General features: G+C 39.2%; 1 protein-coding gene across 1 annotated transcript in view; it reads right to left on the minus strand.

Annotated features, from left to right (window-relative positions):
- SP140 (SP140 nuclear body protein) overlaps window positions 1-13933 on the minus strand; it is a gene marked incomplete at its 5' end in the record, with an annotated part of 91675 nt that overhangs the window by 36866 nt on the left and 40876 nt on the right. Inside the window, 4 exon segments of the mRNA XM_079710660.1 lie at window positions 8864-8941; window positions 9344-9427; window positions 10466-10546; window positions 12518-12601. Of these exon segments, the coding sequence (XP_079566786.1) occupies window positions 8864-8941; window positions 9344-9427; window positions 10466-10546; window positions 12518-12601 (327 nt within the window).

A 13933-nucleotide genomic window follows, 5' to 3' on the forward strand; every position in this document is an offset into this window, starting at 1 on the left:
GTCCCATACAGCATAAATCCAAGGAGAAACATGCCAAGACACATATTAATCAAACAATCAAAAGTTAAATACAAAGAAAAAATATTAAAAGCAGAAAGGGAAAAACAACAAATAACATACAAGGGAATCCCCATAAGGTTGACAGCTGATCTTTCAGCAGAAACTCTGTAAGCCAGAAGGGAGTGGCAGGACATATTTAAAGTGATGAAAGGGAAAAACCTACAACCAAGATTACTCTACCCAGCAAGGGTCTCACTCAGATTCAAAAGAGAAATTAAAATCTTTACAGACAAGCAAAATCTAAGAGAATTCAGCACCATCAAACCAACTATACAACAAATGCTAAAGGAACTTCTTGAGCAGGAAACACAAGACAAGGAAAAGACCTACAAAAACAAACCCAAAACAATTAAGAAAATGGTAATAGGAACATACATATCGATAATTACCTTAAATGTAAATGGATTGAATGCTTCAGCCAAAAGACATAGACTGGCTGAATGGATACAAAAACAAGACCCGTATATATGCTGTCTACAAGAGACCCACTCCAGACCTAGGGACACATACAGACTGAAAGTGAGGGGATGGAAAAAGATATTCCATGCAAATGGAAATCAAAAGAAAGCTGGAGTAGCAATTCTCATATCAGACAAAATAGACTTTAAGATAAAGACTATTACAAGAGACAAAGAAGGACACTATATAATGATCAAGGGATCAATCCAAGAAGAAGATATAACAATTGTAAATATTTACACACCCAACATAGGAGCACCACAATACATAAGGCAAATGCTAACAGCCATAAAAGGGGAAATCAACAGTAACACAATAATAGCAGGGGACTTTAACAGCCCACTTTCACCAATGGACAGATCATCCAAAGTGAAAATAAATAAGGAAACACAAGCTTTAAATGATACATTAAACAAGATGGACTTAATTGATATTTATAGGAAATTTCATCCAAAAACAACAGAATACACTTTCTTCTCAAGTGCTCATGGGACATTCTCCAGGATAGATCATATCCTGGGACACAAGTCAAGCCTTGGTAAATTTTAGAAAATTGAAATTGTATCAAGTATCTTTTATGACCACAGTGCTATGAGACTAGATATCAATTACAGGAAAAAAATACTATAAAAAATACAAACACATGGAGGCTAAACAATACACTACTAAATAACCAAGAGATCACTGAAGAAATCAAGGAGGAAATCAAAAAATACCTAGAAACAAATGACAATGAAAGCACGATGACCCAAAACCTATGGGATGCAGCAAAAGCAGTTCTAAGAGGGAAGTTTATAGCAATAATATCCTACCTCAAGAAATAAGAAAAATCTCAAAGAAACAACTAACCTTACACCTAAAGCAATTAGAGAAAGGAGAACCAAAAACCCCCAAAGTTAGCAGAAGGAAAGAAATCATAAAGATCAGATAAAAAATAAATGAAAAAGAAATGAAGGAAGCAATAGCAAAGATCAATAAAACTAAAAACTGGTTCTTTGAGAAGATAAACAAAATTGATAAACCATTAGCCAGACTCATCTAGAAAAAAAGGGAGAAGACTCAAGTCAACAGAATTAGAAATGAAAAAGGAGAAGTAACAACTGACACTGCAGAAATAAAAGGATCATTAGAGATTACTACAAGCAACTATATGCCAATAAAATGGACAGCTTGGAAGAAATGGACAAATTCTTAGAAAAGCACAACCTTCTGAGACTGAACCAGGAAGAAATAAAAAATATAAACAGACCAATCACAAGTACTGAAATTGAAATTGTGATTAAAAATCTTCCAACAAACAAAAGCCCAGGACCAGATGGCTTCACAGGCGAATTCTATCAAACATTTAGAGAAGAGCTAACACATATCCTTCTCAAACTCTTCCAAAATATAGCAGAGGGAGGAATACTCCAAAACTCATTGTACGAGGCCACCATAACCCTGATACCAAAACCAGACAAAGATGTCACAAGGATAGGAAACTAGAGGCCAATATTACTGATGAACATAGATGCAAAAATCCTCAACAAAATACTAGCAAACAGAATCCAACAGCACATTAAAAGGATCATACACCATGATCAAGTGGGGTTTATCCCAGGAATGCAAGGATTCTTCAATACATGCAAATCAATCAATGTGATACACCATATTAACAAACTGAAGGAGAAAAACCACATGATAATCTCAATAGATGGAGAAAAAGCTTTTGAAAAAATTCAACACCCATTTATGATAAAAAAACCATCCAGAAAGTAGGCATAGGGGGAACTTACCTCAACATAATAAAGGCCATATATGACAAATCCACAACCAACATTGTTCTCAATGGTGAGAAACTGAAACCATCTCCTCTAAGATCAGGAACAAGACAAGGGTGTCCATTCTCACCACTACTATTCAACATAGTTTTGGAAGTTTTAGCCACAGCAATCAGAGAAGAAAAAGAAATAAAAGGAATCCAAATTGGAAAAGAAGAAGTAAAACTCTCACTGTTTGCAGATGACATGATACTATACGTAGAGAATCCTAAAGATGCTACCAGAAAACTACTAGAGCTAATCAATGAATTTGGTAAAGTAGCAGGATACAAAATGAATGCACAGAAATCTCTTGCATTCCTATACACTAATGATGAAAAACCTGAAAGAGAAATTAAGGAAACACTCCCATTTACCACTGCAACAAAAAGAATAAAATATCTAGGAATAAACCTACCTAAGGAGACGAAAGACCCGTATGCAGAAAACTATAAGACAATGATGAAAGAAATTAAAGATGATACAAACATATGGAGAGGTATACCACGTTCTTGGACTGGAAGAATCAATATTGTGAAAATGAAGATAGTACCCAAAGCAATCTACAGATTCAGTGTAATCCTTATCAAACTACCCATGGCATTTTTCACAGAACTAGAACAAAAAATTTCACAATTTGTATGGAAACACAAAAGACCTCGAATAGGCAAAGCAATCTTGAGAAAGAAAAACGGAGCTGGAGGAATCAGGCTCCCTGATTTCAGACTGTACTACAAAGCCACAATAATCAAGACAGTATGGTACTGGCACAAAAACAGAAATGCACATCAATGGAACAGGGTAGAAAGCCCAGAGATAAACCCATGCACATATGGTCACCTTATTTTTGATAAAGGAGGCAAGAATATACAATGGAGAGAAGACAGTCTCTTCAATAAGTGGTTCTGGGAAAACTGGACAGCTACATGTAAAAGAATGAAATTAGAACACTTCCTAATACCATACACAAAAATAGGCTGGGGCTTCCCTGGTGGCGCAGTGGTTGAGAGTCCACCTGCCGATGCAGGGGACACGGGTGCATGCCCTGGTTCGGGAAGATCCCACATGCCACGGAGTTGCTGCGCCCGTGAGCCATGGCCGCTGAGCCTGCGCGTCCGGAGCCTGTGCTCCGCAATGGGAGAGGCCACAACAGTGAGAAGCCCGCGTACCGCAAAAAAAAAAAAAAAAAGGCTGAAAATGGATTAAGGACCTAAATGTAAGGCCAGACGTTATAAAACTCTTAGAGGAAAACATAGGAAGAACATTCTTTGACATAAATCACAAGGTGATCCTTTCTGACCCACCTCCTAGAGAAATGGAAATAAAGACAAAAATAAACACATGCGACCTAATGAAACTTAAAAGGAAACTATAAATAAGAAGAAAGACAGCCCTCAGAATAGAAGAAAATATTTGCAAATGAAGCAAATGACAAAGGATTAATCTCCAAAGTATACAAAAAGTTCATGCAGCTCAGTATTAAAAAAAACAAGCAACCCAATCCAAAAATGGGCAGAAGACCTAAATAGACATTTCTCCAAAGAAGATATATGGATTGCCAACAAACACATGAAAGGATGCTCAACATCACTAATCATTAGAGAAATGCAAATCAAAACCACAATGGCCATACTGTGGTATGGCCATAATAAAAAAATCTACACACTGGTGAGAATGGCCATAATAAAAAAATCTACAAACAATAAACGCTGGAGAGAGTGTGGAGAAAAGGGAACCCTCTTGCACTGTTGGTGGGAATGTAAATTGATACAGCCACTATGGAGGCTCCTAAAAAAATTAACAAAAGAACTACCATATGACCCAGCAATCCCACTACTGGGCATATACCCTGAGAAAACCATAATTCAAAAAGAGACATGTACCACAATGTTCATTGCAGCACTTTTTACAATAGCCAGGACATGGAAGCAACGTAAGTGTCCATCGACAGATGAATGGATAAAGAAGTTGTGGCACATATATACAGTGGAATATTAGCCATAAAAAGAAACAAACGAGTTATTTGTAGTGAGGTCGATGGAACTAGAGACTGTCACACAGAGTGAAGTAAGTCAGAAAGAGAAAAACATATACCGTATGCTAACACATATATATGGAATCTAAAAACAAACAAACAAAATGGTTCTGAGGAACCTAGGGGCAGGACAGGAATAAAGATGCAGACGCAGAGAATGGACTTGAGGACACAGGGAGGGGGACAGGTAAGATGGGACAAAGTGATAGAGTTGCATTGATATATATACACTACCAAATGTAAAATAGATAGGTAGTGGGAAGCAGCCACATAGTATAGGGAGATCAGCTCGGTGCTTTGTGACCACCTAGAGGGGTGGGATAGGGAGGATGGGAGAGAGACGCAAGAGGGATGGGATGTGAGGATATATGTATACATATAGCTGATTCACTTTGTTGTACAGCAGAAACTAACACAACATTGTAAAGCAATTATACTCCAATAAAGACGTAAAAAAAAAGAAAAGAAAAACCAAAAAGAAAAAAAACAATGAACTGCTTTCTGGGAAAAAGAATATCTGCTTCAATAATCACATCTGAGATCCGACAGAGCCATGTTTTTGCCATCTTTTGAACCTCATTCTGCTTTCTCTACTTTTATTTTTCTACTTTTATCCCTAAGAATAAAATTAAAAGATCTTATCCTTCTAGGAAAAACTGACTGTCCTTTGAAAGTTGCAAAAAGTAATTGCCAGAACCAGTTTTAAATTCATCCCAATTGGCCAGTGACTGCTTGCATCACTAATGACATCTAAAGTCAGCTAATCAGTGGCAGCCTTACACTTACTAAAATCAGCCAGTCAGCAACAGACACACTTCAGAAAGCCTATGTGTATGGCTAAATGCTAACCAATTTATAAACACTCCTGTTTCTGAAAGTCTGCAGTCCCTGAACTACATGCTTCCCAAAACTGTAAATAAAAAGACAACATTGTAAATGAACTATACTCCAATAAAAATTAATTAAAAAATAAGTAAAATCAGCAGTTTCCTTTATTAAAAAAACTGTGTACAGTGCTTCCTCCCACCATGTGTCTTGCTTGGCAAGCAATAAATCCAGCTTTAGCTTCAAATATTGCACGGTGGCCACTCTTCCTTCACAAATGGTGTTCCCACCAAGATCATCTTGAGGACTCTTGCTTAGGGGTGTCTTGTGGGACCCTTGGACCAACAGGTGTTGGTCCAAAACCCCAGCTTCTTGTGCACAACTCAGATTGTCTTCCTGATCCACTGCCAAGTGAATCCATCTCAAGAACAACTTGAGCCCTGACTTGTTTCATTGAAGTTTTATTTCTGAATTTATTTTATTATTTAAAGATGTGTATGCAATTAGATACAAAGTAAGTAGACATTTTGGTTTGGCAGGACAGCATTTAGCAAATGTTCTGTTAATGTGCTTATTCTTCCACTACTTCATTTATTCTCACTTTTCTTTTGTCTATTTTTTAAAAGTCTTGTCTCATGTGTGTTTGTCTGTTCCTGATTTTCCTGTGCTTCTTGATTATTAGAAGATAGTGATCCAAAGCAAATAGATAGAGGCATAGACTTGATAAATCCCCAATCCAAGCTAGCCCCAAAGACTAATTAATGGATGGGGGTCCATTAGAAAGTAGATAATTTGTGCAAATATATTTTGTCACATTTTGTCTTGGGTACCTCACCAAAACTTTCATGAGGATACTTGACATCATATTAATTTTTGAAAGAAAATCCTTTTGTTTAGTACATAACTGTTATCGTATAATTGATCATATGTCTTCTTTTTAGTTTCTGCTTGATTGATGAGCACAATACTCTATTTTCAGGACACCATTCATACTTATGACTCTATGTCTTGGGCTTGTCTTTGCCAAAGTCACAATCTCCCACTGGCAGAACTTTCACTTCCTCTCTGTACTCTCAGTGTGATTCTAACTTGCACTTAATAAATGGTAAATTTTCACAAAAGATGTCTTTAGATTTCAGTGGGGAACTTTTGGCATGTTAAAAGTAAATGACTCATTTGATAATATTTCTCTAAAAGGACTGAAAAAAATGACCAAGAGTAGTTCCATGTGCCAACCAATAACTGCTATATTCAGACCATTATGTAACAAACTGTGCTTTCTTTTCTCTAAGAAACTCCTAAAAATGTAATAGGTAAGGCTCTATTCTGCAAATGAAACTACATATTAAGTGTACTAAGAAGGGCTAACCTTAGAATTCCTGGAAAATTCTCCTACACATGATCACTTTATAGTTAATCTGAGCATCAGTATGCCTATACTATGCATATTCAAGATATGCAGGAAATAAACAAAATAGGTATACCTCACTTCCCTGTAGTGCCTAAGCCAATTACTATAGTCTTTTCTAAAGTCAAATTCTTTTCTTTAACACACTTATGCTCAGCTTTCTTTGGTGTTTTAATTTGTTTGATAGCCTATATTATTTGCTTAGGAAAATCAACGGCTCATCTGGATAGTTATTTTCTGGCGATTGACTCAAGCTTCATTGTCATAGGTAGAATTCTAAAATGACCTCCCAAGATTTGTTCCTAAACCCCAGGGACCGTGACTATCGTAAGACATTACCCCCATTTTTAGGTTACGTTGTATGGCAGAGTTGATGTTTAAGAAAAGGAGATTGTCAACACAAGCAATAACAAATGTTGGTGACAATGTGGAGCAAAGGAAACCCTTGAGCACTGCTGGTGGGATGTAAATTGGTGCAACCACTGTGGAAAACAGCACGGAGTTTCCTCAAAAAACTAAAAATAGAACTACCATATGTTCCAGCAATTCCACTCCTGGATATATAATCCAAAGGGAACAAAATCTGCACCCTAATGTTCATTGCAGCGTTATTTAAACAAGAGCCAAAGACATGGGAACAACCTAAGTGTTCATCAATAGATAAATAGATAAAGGAAATGTCATATATATGTGTGTGTGTGTGTGTGTGTGTGTGTGTGTGTGTGTGTGTGTGTTATAGAGTAATATTCTTACTCAAGGAAGGAGAATCCTAGGACTTAGTTTCTAATGTCCACTTCCAGAAGAGATAGTTTAGATACTTCCTTACTAAATCCTGACTTAATATTGCTTGGTGATAAGTTTTATCTCTAAAATAAAAATAAAATTAAATGAGACAAAAGAAAATAAAGTAAAATGAAATACCAGGCTGGTTATGCAATGACTGTTCCAGACTCCCTTGTAGAATTCATTCCCTTACAGAAAGCAAAATTGTCTCAAGTAACTGAACATAGAGCCTTCTCTAGGACATGTCAAATTGTTAAACTGAAAGCCATTATGCATTTGAAGTAGATCATAACTTCTGAATGCTGTGGAAACAAACAGATTTTCAATCTCTTCAGGTGCCCATATAAAAACAGGTATCAAGTGGATTATTTAATGTCTTTTTACTACCCAAAGATCCCCAGAACATGCAGATAATTCCATGAAGTAGAACTGCTTCCACTCAAGATCATCAGAATAAGGTTTTCCTGGATGCCTAGATTGTCACACTGATTGTCACATTCTCCTTCATATTTTTATCCTTTATCCTTACAACTTTAGTTTTTCTATTTACTGGTTTAATGTTTGAAGCCTCTGACTTCCCCATAATGTTACTACTAATAATAACATTCCAAGACTGACTTCACTTAGGACGATCACCACCCTAACTTTATAACTCAGTTCTTCTAAAATATTTCTAGTAGAGCCAATTTGAAGAATTTTTGAACATGTCATTGTCCCAAGCCAACTCCTGGAAAAAAATAATGGTTTTACTTGTAATTATGCTTCTAAAATAAATTTTAATTGAGGATAAATTGCATTAAGAAATATCAGGCTGACAGCTATTGATGGGCATTCAGGGCAAGGATGCTACAAACTATTTATGTAAAGACCATGACTCCACCTAATCATCAAAATCAGCTTAAACCCAACTGTACTTCATCTTTGAGCATTGTCCATGGAATAGCAAACAACTAAAACCCCCAAAGAACCTCAAACATTTGAAGTCATGAGTTATTCCTATAATAAGATCAAAAGTTCAAACATTTGGGCAAAGAAACAGTTTATGATGATTTAAAGTACGTTACACCAACTTAACCAATAAATCAACTCTCTGTAGATAATACACAAATGAAAGATTATGTTTCTGTGCTGGAAGAGGTGAATATAAATATTCTTGGGAGATAATACATAGCTAGAGATAATGTACTAATAGTTCCACTAAAGTTAATCAAATTTTTGTGCAGCTTCTGTGTTCTTTCTCCTATGTGGAATTCTATCTACTACAACTGAATATATGGACACCTACAATCAAACAACATGATCTCCCAATTATGGAGTTGCTCAAGGTTTCTTGTCCCTTGCAACGTACAAGAGCCAAAGAGCCAAGGTAAATGTGAAGAATGATACTTGAGAATTAACTGGAACTTTCGTTGTGGAGTATTCCCAGAGTAAAATCCATCAGGAAACACCATCCTCCTGACACCCTGCAGCCCAGACAGTCCTTATCTCTCTCACCTGCTCTGCTTTTTGGTAGTGAGCTCAAAGATTCCTGGGGTTCTTCATCACCCATTTCTGAACAGGTACTGCTTCCTTCTGATAAATAGAATGAAATCTCTTGGAATCCCAGTGTATGACCAATGGAAACCATAGTAGGAAAACCCTCCCAGAGACAACCAGGAAGACCAGAGCGGCTCAAGTATCTCCAAGATGGGAATGTCCTTGCCCTTAGACCCTCCTGCCTTTGAGCTTACCTGACCTAGAGGTTAACATGGCTCCCGTCACTATCATCAGAGGCTGAAAACAGTCTACCCATCTCACTCCCTTCTTATACACTAATTTTCTCTGTCTTTTTCATCCTTTCCAGTTGCCTCTACATATTTCTTCTGTATGGGTATGTGAAGGGGAACAGGGTAGGACGGGAGAAGAAAGGTGGAGATTTTCCTCTCTGCAGACCGAAAAACAAAGATTCAATTTGGGAGTTGAAACCACAATTACCTTCTCCATCACATAGTGGCTGACTAGGCAGCTCCTCTGGTTCTTCTTCGTTGGTCATTTGGGAAGCTTCAGGATCACAGGACACTAAAGAGAAACAAGAAAATGAGCTGAGCCAGGATGCTCAGACCACAAGTGAGCTGCCCTTTGGGAAAAGGGACATCTGCTCCAAGGACCGCACCTGAGATCCAACTAAGCCCTGTTCTGCCTCTGTTTCCACCTCATTAACCTCATTCTCCTACCCTCTGCTTCTCAGTTTCCTATCTATAGATGTGCCTCTAAACATTTCTGCTTCTGCACTAGGAGAATAATTGTGCGCCTTTGATTTTGTGGGCTCTGATCCCCCTGACGTCTTCTATCTTTATTTCCTCAGTGATGATCTTGGTCTCTTCCTCTCCCTACTGACATTCTTTATTTGAGAAGTGGAAGGCTCTCTGGTTCAGGCTCTGTTCTACTGCCCTTGGGATCCTGTAGGTCTCCCTTTGGACACTGACTTGCTACAAGCCTCACACAGCCACCACCCGCAATGAGATACTCGGGACACAGGTATCTCTGCCCTTCCTCCTACTTTGATCTCAGGGAAAACAAGTATCCTTTTTCTGTGCTTCCATATTCTTATCTCTAAGGAAGAATAATAACTGTTTCCCTGGCTAAGTCCTAAAGTTTTGTGAGGAAATCTTACTTGCCAAAGTACTTTGAAAAGAATAAAGCACTATATACTCCAATAACCTGATGAAGAATATGTGGCAAAAAATGTCATTTGGGCCTTAGAGTCATTGATCTTCATTTCTGACAAGTAGATCTCAGGACCATGTTTCTTTGGAAGCCTATCCAAGGTTATGACAATATGATATTATTATTATTATTAAACACTAGATAAATACCTAGCTTTTACTCCTTATAGAAAATAAAAGGTGGCCAGGGGTTAAAATCACAATACCGAGTCTTTAGTGTGAATAAGCATAAAGACTGTGGAGGAAAAAAACACTCTGGCCTTCTTTAAGGACTGCTCTTCTACAACGTGAAGAGGGAACGCATCTATTCTAACAAGGGTCATGCTGTTCAGCTCTGAATTCAGACATCTGAAACCCTGCAGCTCAGGGCTGGCAATCCCCCCTTCCTTACCTGGCCCACATCTTGGTGGGGAGCTCGAGGCTTCGTGGGGCTCTTCTTCGTCACAGACCTCCCAACAGGCATTGCTGTCCTCTGCAGAAAGGAATGAAATCCCTCAGAGGTCTCAGTACACAAGCAGGGGGAAATCATGGCAAGAAAACTCCTGCTGAAGACATGGGAAGCTCAATTATCTCATGGGTGGGACTGTCTCTATCCCAGACCATCTTGGTCTCCCTTGGGGTTCCCCTGGCCTGCAGGTTAACTCCTTCCCATCACTACCACTGGAGGCTGAGAACCATCCACCATCTCCCACACTCCCCGTACACCTAATTCTCTTTCTACTTCTTCCTCTGCCCCATTGCCTCTGCGTAGTTTTCTGTCTCTGCCCTTGTTTCCTTCTGCATCTCTAGATGTTTCTCTTTGTTTTGGTGCATTTCTGTCTCCTCTGCGCCTGTCTCTTTTTCTCTTGCAGCCTTCACACTGCTCTTTATCACCTTTCCCCATCCCATTTTTCCCTCTCGCTCCCTTTCTCGTGGTGCGCGTTAGGAGAGGCATCCCTAAAATAGTATAATATAACCTGATCAGGGAATGGGATAAGAAATAGAGTGGACCAAGGCAACACCACCAACCACAGGGGAAAATTTTTCCAAATCCCTCATATAAAAGAAAGATCAGAACATTGCAATCACTGAAAATATTTAGACTCTCATTTGAGATGAGGAAGAAGAAATTGGCAAGGGTCGCATGATGAATGGAAGGCACAGAAAGACAGGAAGGATAACTGATCTAATCTTTGGACAACAAAGGTCACCAGGTTTAAGTGGGAAAGTAATATGATCTGATTTCTATCTTGCAAATAAAAATTGTGCTAAAGTGGAGAAAATGGGCAAGATGGGAGCAAGAGAAAATGGGGCATTCAAGTTCCATTTACTGAGAGAGCAAACCCTGTGAGAAAAGGACATTCCAGTTTCATGGAAGAAGATGTTGGTTTCAATTTTGGAAGTGTCAGTTCCTGAAAGACATCCAAATGGAGAAGGCCCTGGGATAAACGTCTTCAGGTACATACATAGATGGATGACCTTGGAAGATGGGTCTGCCTAGCAGGCATGTGCTTGAGACACATTCTGTTACCTGAGAGTAGCTGAGGCTGCCAGGGAGAGAATTATTACTCTATGCTATGGACACCACTCTCTCCATGGGGCAAACCTAACTTGGAAACTCACTACTGGGATGGAAGATGCTCCTGTCTGATGTGCATACTTCAGTGTTCCAGGATCCCAACTTCTCTCCTCTCTTCCCTGTACAGCAGTTTTCACTCTTTATTGATTTGATAAAACTCTTTCTCGACCTAGTTTCTCTGCACTTCCTTGTACATTTTTTTTTTTGGTATTTATTTGCCTCTCTATATAGTTTCTCTAATTTTTATCTTTGTATCTCATTTCTTATTGAGGTAATTCCCTTTCTACCTTGTCTTCCATTTTCTCCTTTTCTCTTTTTCTCTGGGTCTTCTCTTTCTAGAGGCCTGTAAAATTTCCTTAGTTTATATATTTTCCTCCTGCTCACAGACCCCTTCTCCCAAACTGACAAAAGTCCTTCCATTTTCACATGGACCACAGTGCCGGAGAGCCTTCCCTTATCAGCTCTATTCTAAGTCTCCCACATGACCTTTCTAAATTGCAAGCTTATCAGTCATTCACAAAACTTACTTCCATGTTCCTTGTACATCCGGAAGTAAGCTGAAAATGATCTCCTTGCCTCAACTGCCATAACCTGCTGACATCTGGATTTTATATGCATTTAATAAAGTCACCCAGGTACTTCTGCTTTGGGACCCCAGCCTACCTTTGGCGCATCCTGTTCCCCTACGTTCTCCACGCAGGGGTGCTCTCCCCACTTAGCTCAGCTCACCTTTCTCCTTAGTCTCTCTCACAGTTTTGGAAAAAACAAAAACAGAAGTACGACACAATTCCATGTGTATGTATGTGAATATGAAGAAGAGAATGGCAAGATGAGAGAAGGGGGGATGTTTTTTCCTATTTATTGAGGAGTTTAAATCATAATTACCTTCTCCCTCTACTGGTAGTAGACTGATCACCTCCTGGGGTTCTCCTTCGTGAGTCATTTGGGGAGCTTTGGGACAACAGGTCACTGCAGAGAAAAAAGGACATGATGGACCATGGAGGGCGATCGGAAACAGACCTCGATCAGCTCATGCTAAACATGACGGGAAAGCCATATGTCTGCTCCAAGCACTGCTTCTGAGAGCCACGCCATCTCCTTCTGCTTCTTTGCCATCTGCACCTCTTCCCTCTCCTTCTCGGTGTCCTACCCACAGTTCCACCTCCACACAGCTCTGTTTCCTAGCTGTGCATCTCTTGGATTGTCTGTGTTTCTCTCCTCATCTCTTGTCTTCAGGTCTTGGGGTTTTTTTGTTTGTTTGTTTTTCAGTGATAGTGTACCCCTTTTCTCCTGTTATCCTTTCTAGCTTTCTTATTCTAGATCTCTTCAAGCCCAAGTGGTTGGGTCCATTTCTATACTCCCTGTCTCTCAGTGGTTTCCATTCCCTCCCCACCAACATTAATTTTTCCTTAACTAAATCTTCTCTTGGACCCTGGTTCACTCCCCTGGGAACCTGCAGAACTCCTTGGGTTTCCTCTTCCTTTTCTGACCACATGACCCCACGCTGACTGTCAGCTGGCTTCACACAACTGCCACCCTCAGTGACACACCCAGGATGCTGGTGCCCACTCTTCCTTTTCTACCTTGCCCTTGCAAAAATAACCTCCATGCCCTTCTGTTTCATTTCCCCAACCATAAAATAGAAGTTACAACAGTTTGCATATCTGTGTCTTAGGGTTTCGTGAAGGTAAGAGGGGGCTTGCATAATCCAATAATCTGATGGAGACTGTACACATTGTCTCCCAACCCTGTTCTCTTTCTCATTCTCACCCTTTCCACACATCTCTGCTTCTTCTATTTCTATCTCGGTATCTTGCTATTGGAATCTCTTGGTACTTCTCTTTGTCCTGATTTGTTTCTTTTCCCATGTCTGTTCCCACCTGCCTTTTCTCCCTCTTCCTTTCCTGATGGTGAGCTTTATGTCTTCTCCCCGTCTCTCATGCTGTTTTTTTCTAGAACTAGGAATTAGAAAAGGTATCTCTGAGGTGGTCTATAACTTCCACGTGATTTCACCAGATTCGTGAGCAGACTGGAGAGTGGAGTGGACCAAGAAAATTGGTCCAAGCACAGGGCTAAGTGTGTGCAAAGGCTCAGATGAGAAAAAGTAATCAAAATTTAAATTACTGCAAAGTTTTAAACAAACTTTAGAAGTCATTGCAGGAGAGGCAAACATGAGGCTGGAGCCATGGGAAGGAAAATAAGGAAGGATTTAACCCTTTTGACAACAAAAAGTTATTGATTTAAGGTCGGGAAGTGAGATAAGCCAACCTGCAGTTTCAAAGGGTCATCTAGTTGAGTTGG

This window comes from Hyperoodon ampullatus (assembly GCF_949752795.1).
Source record: "Hyperoodon ampullatus genome assembly, chromosome: 8".
In the NCBI taxonomy this organism is placed as follows: Eukaryota; Metazoa; Chordata; class Mammalia; order Artiodactyla; family Ziphiidae; genus Hyperoodon; species Hyperoodon ampullatus.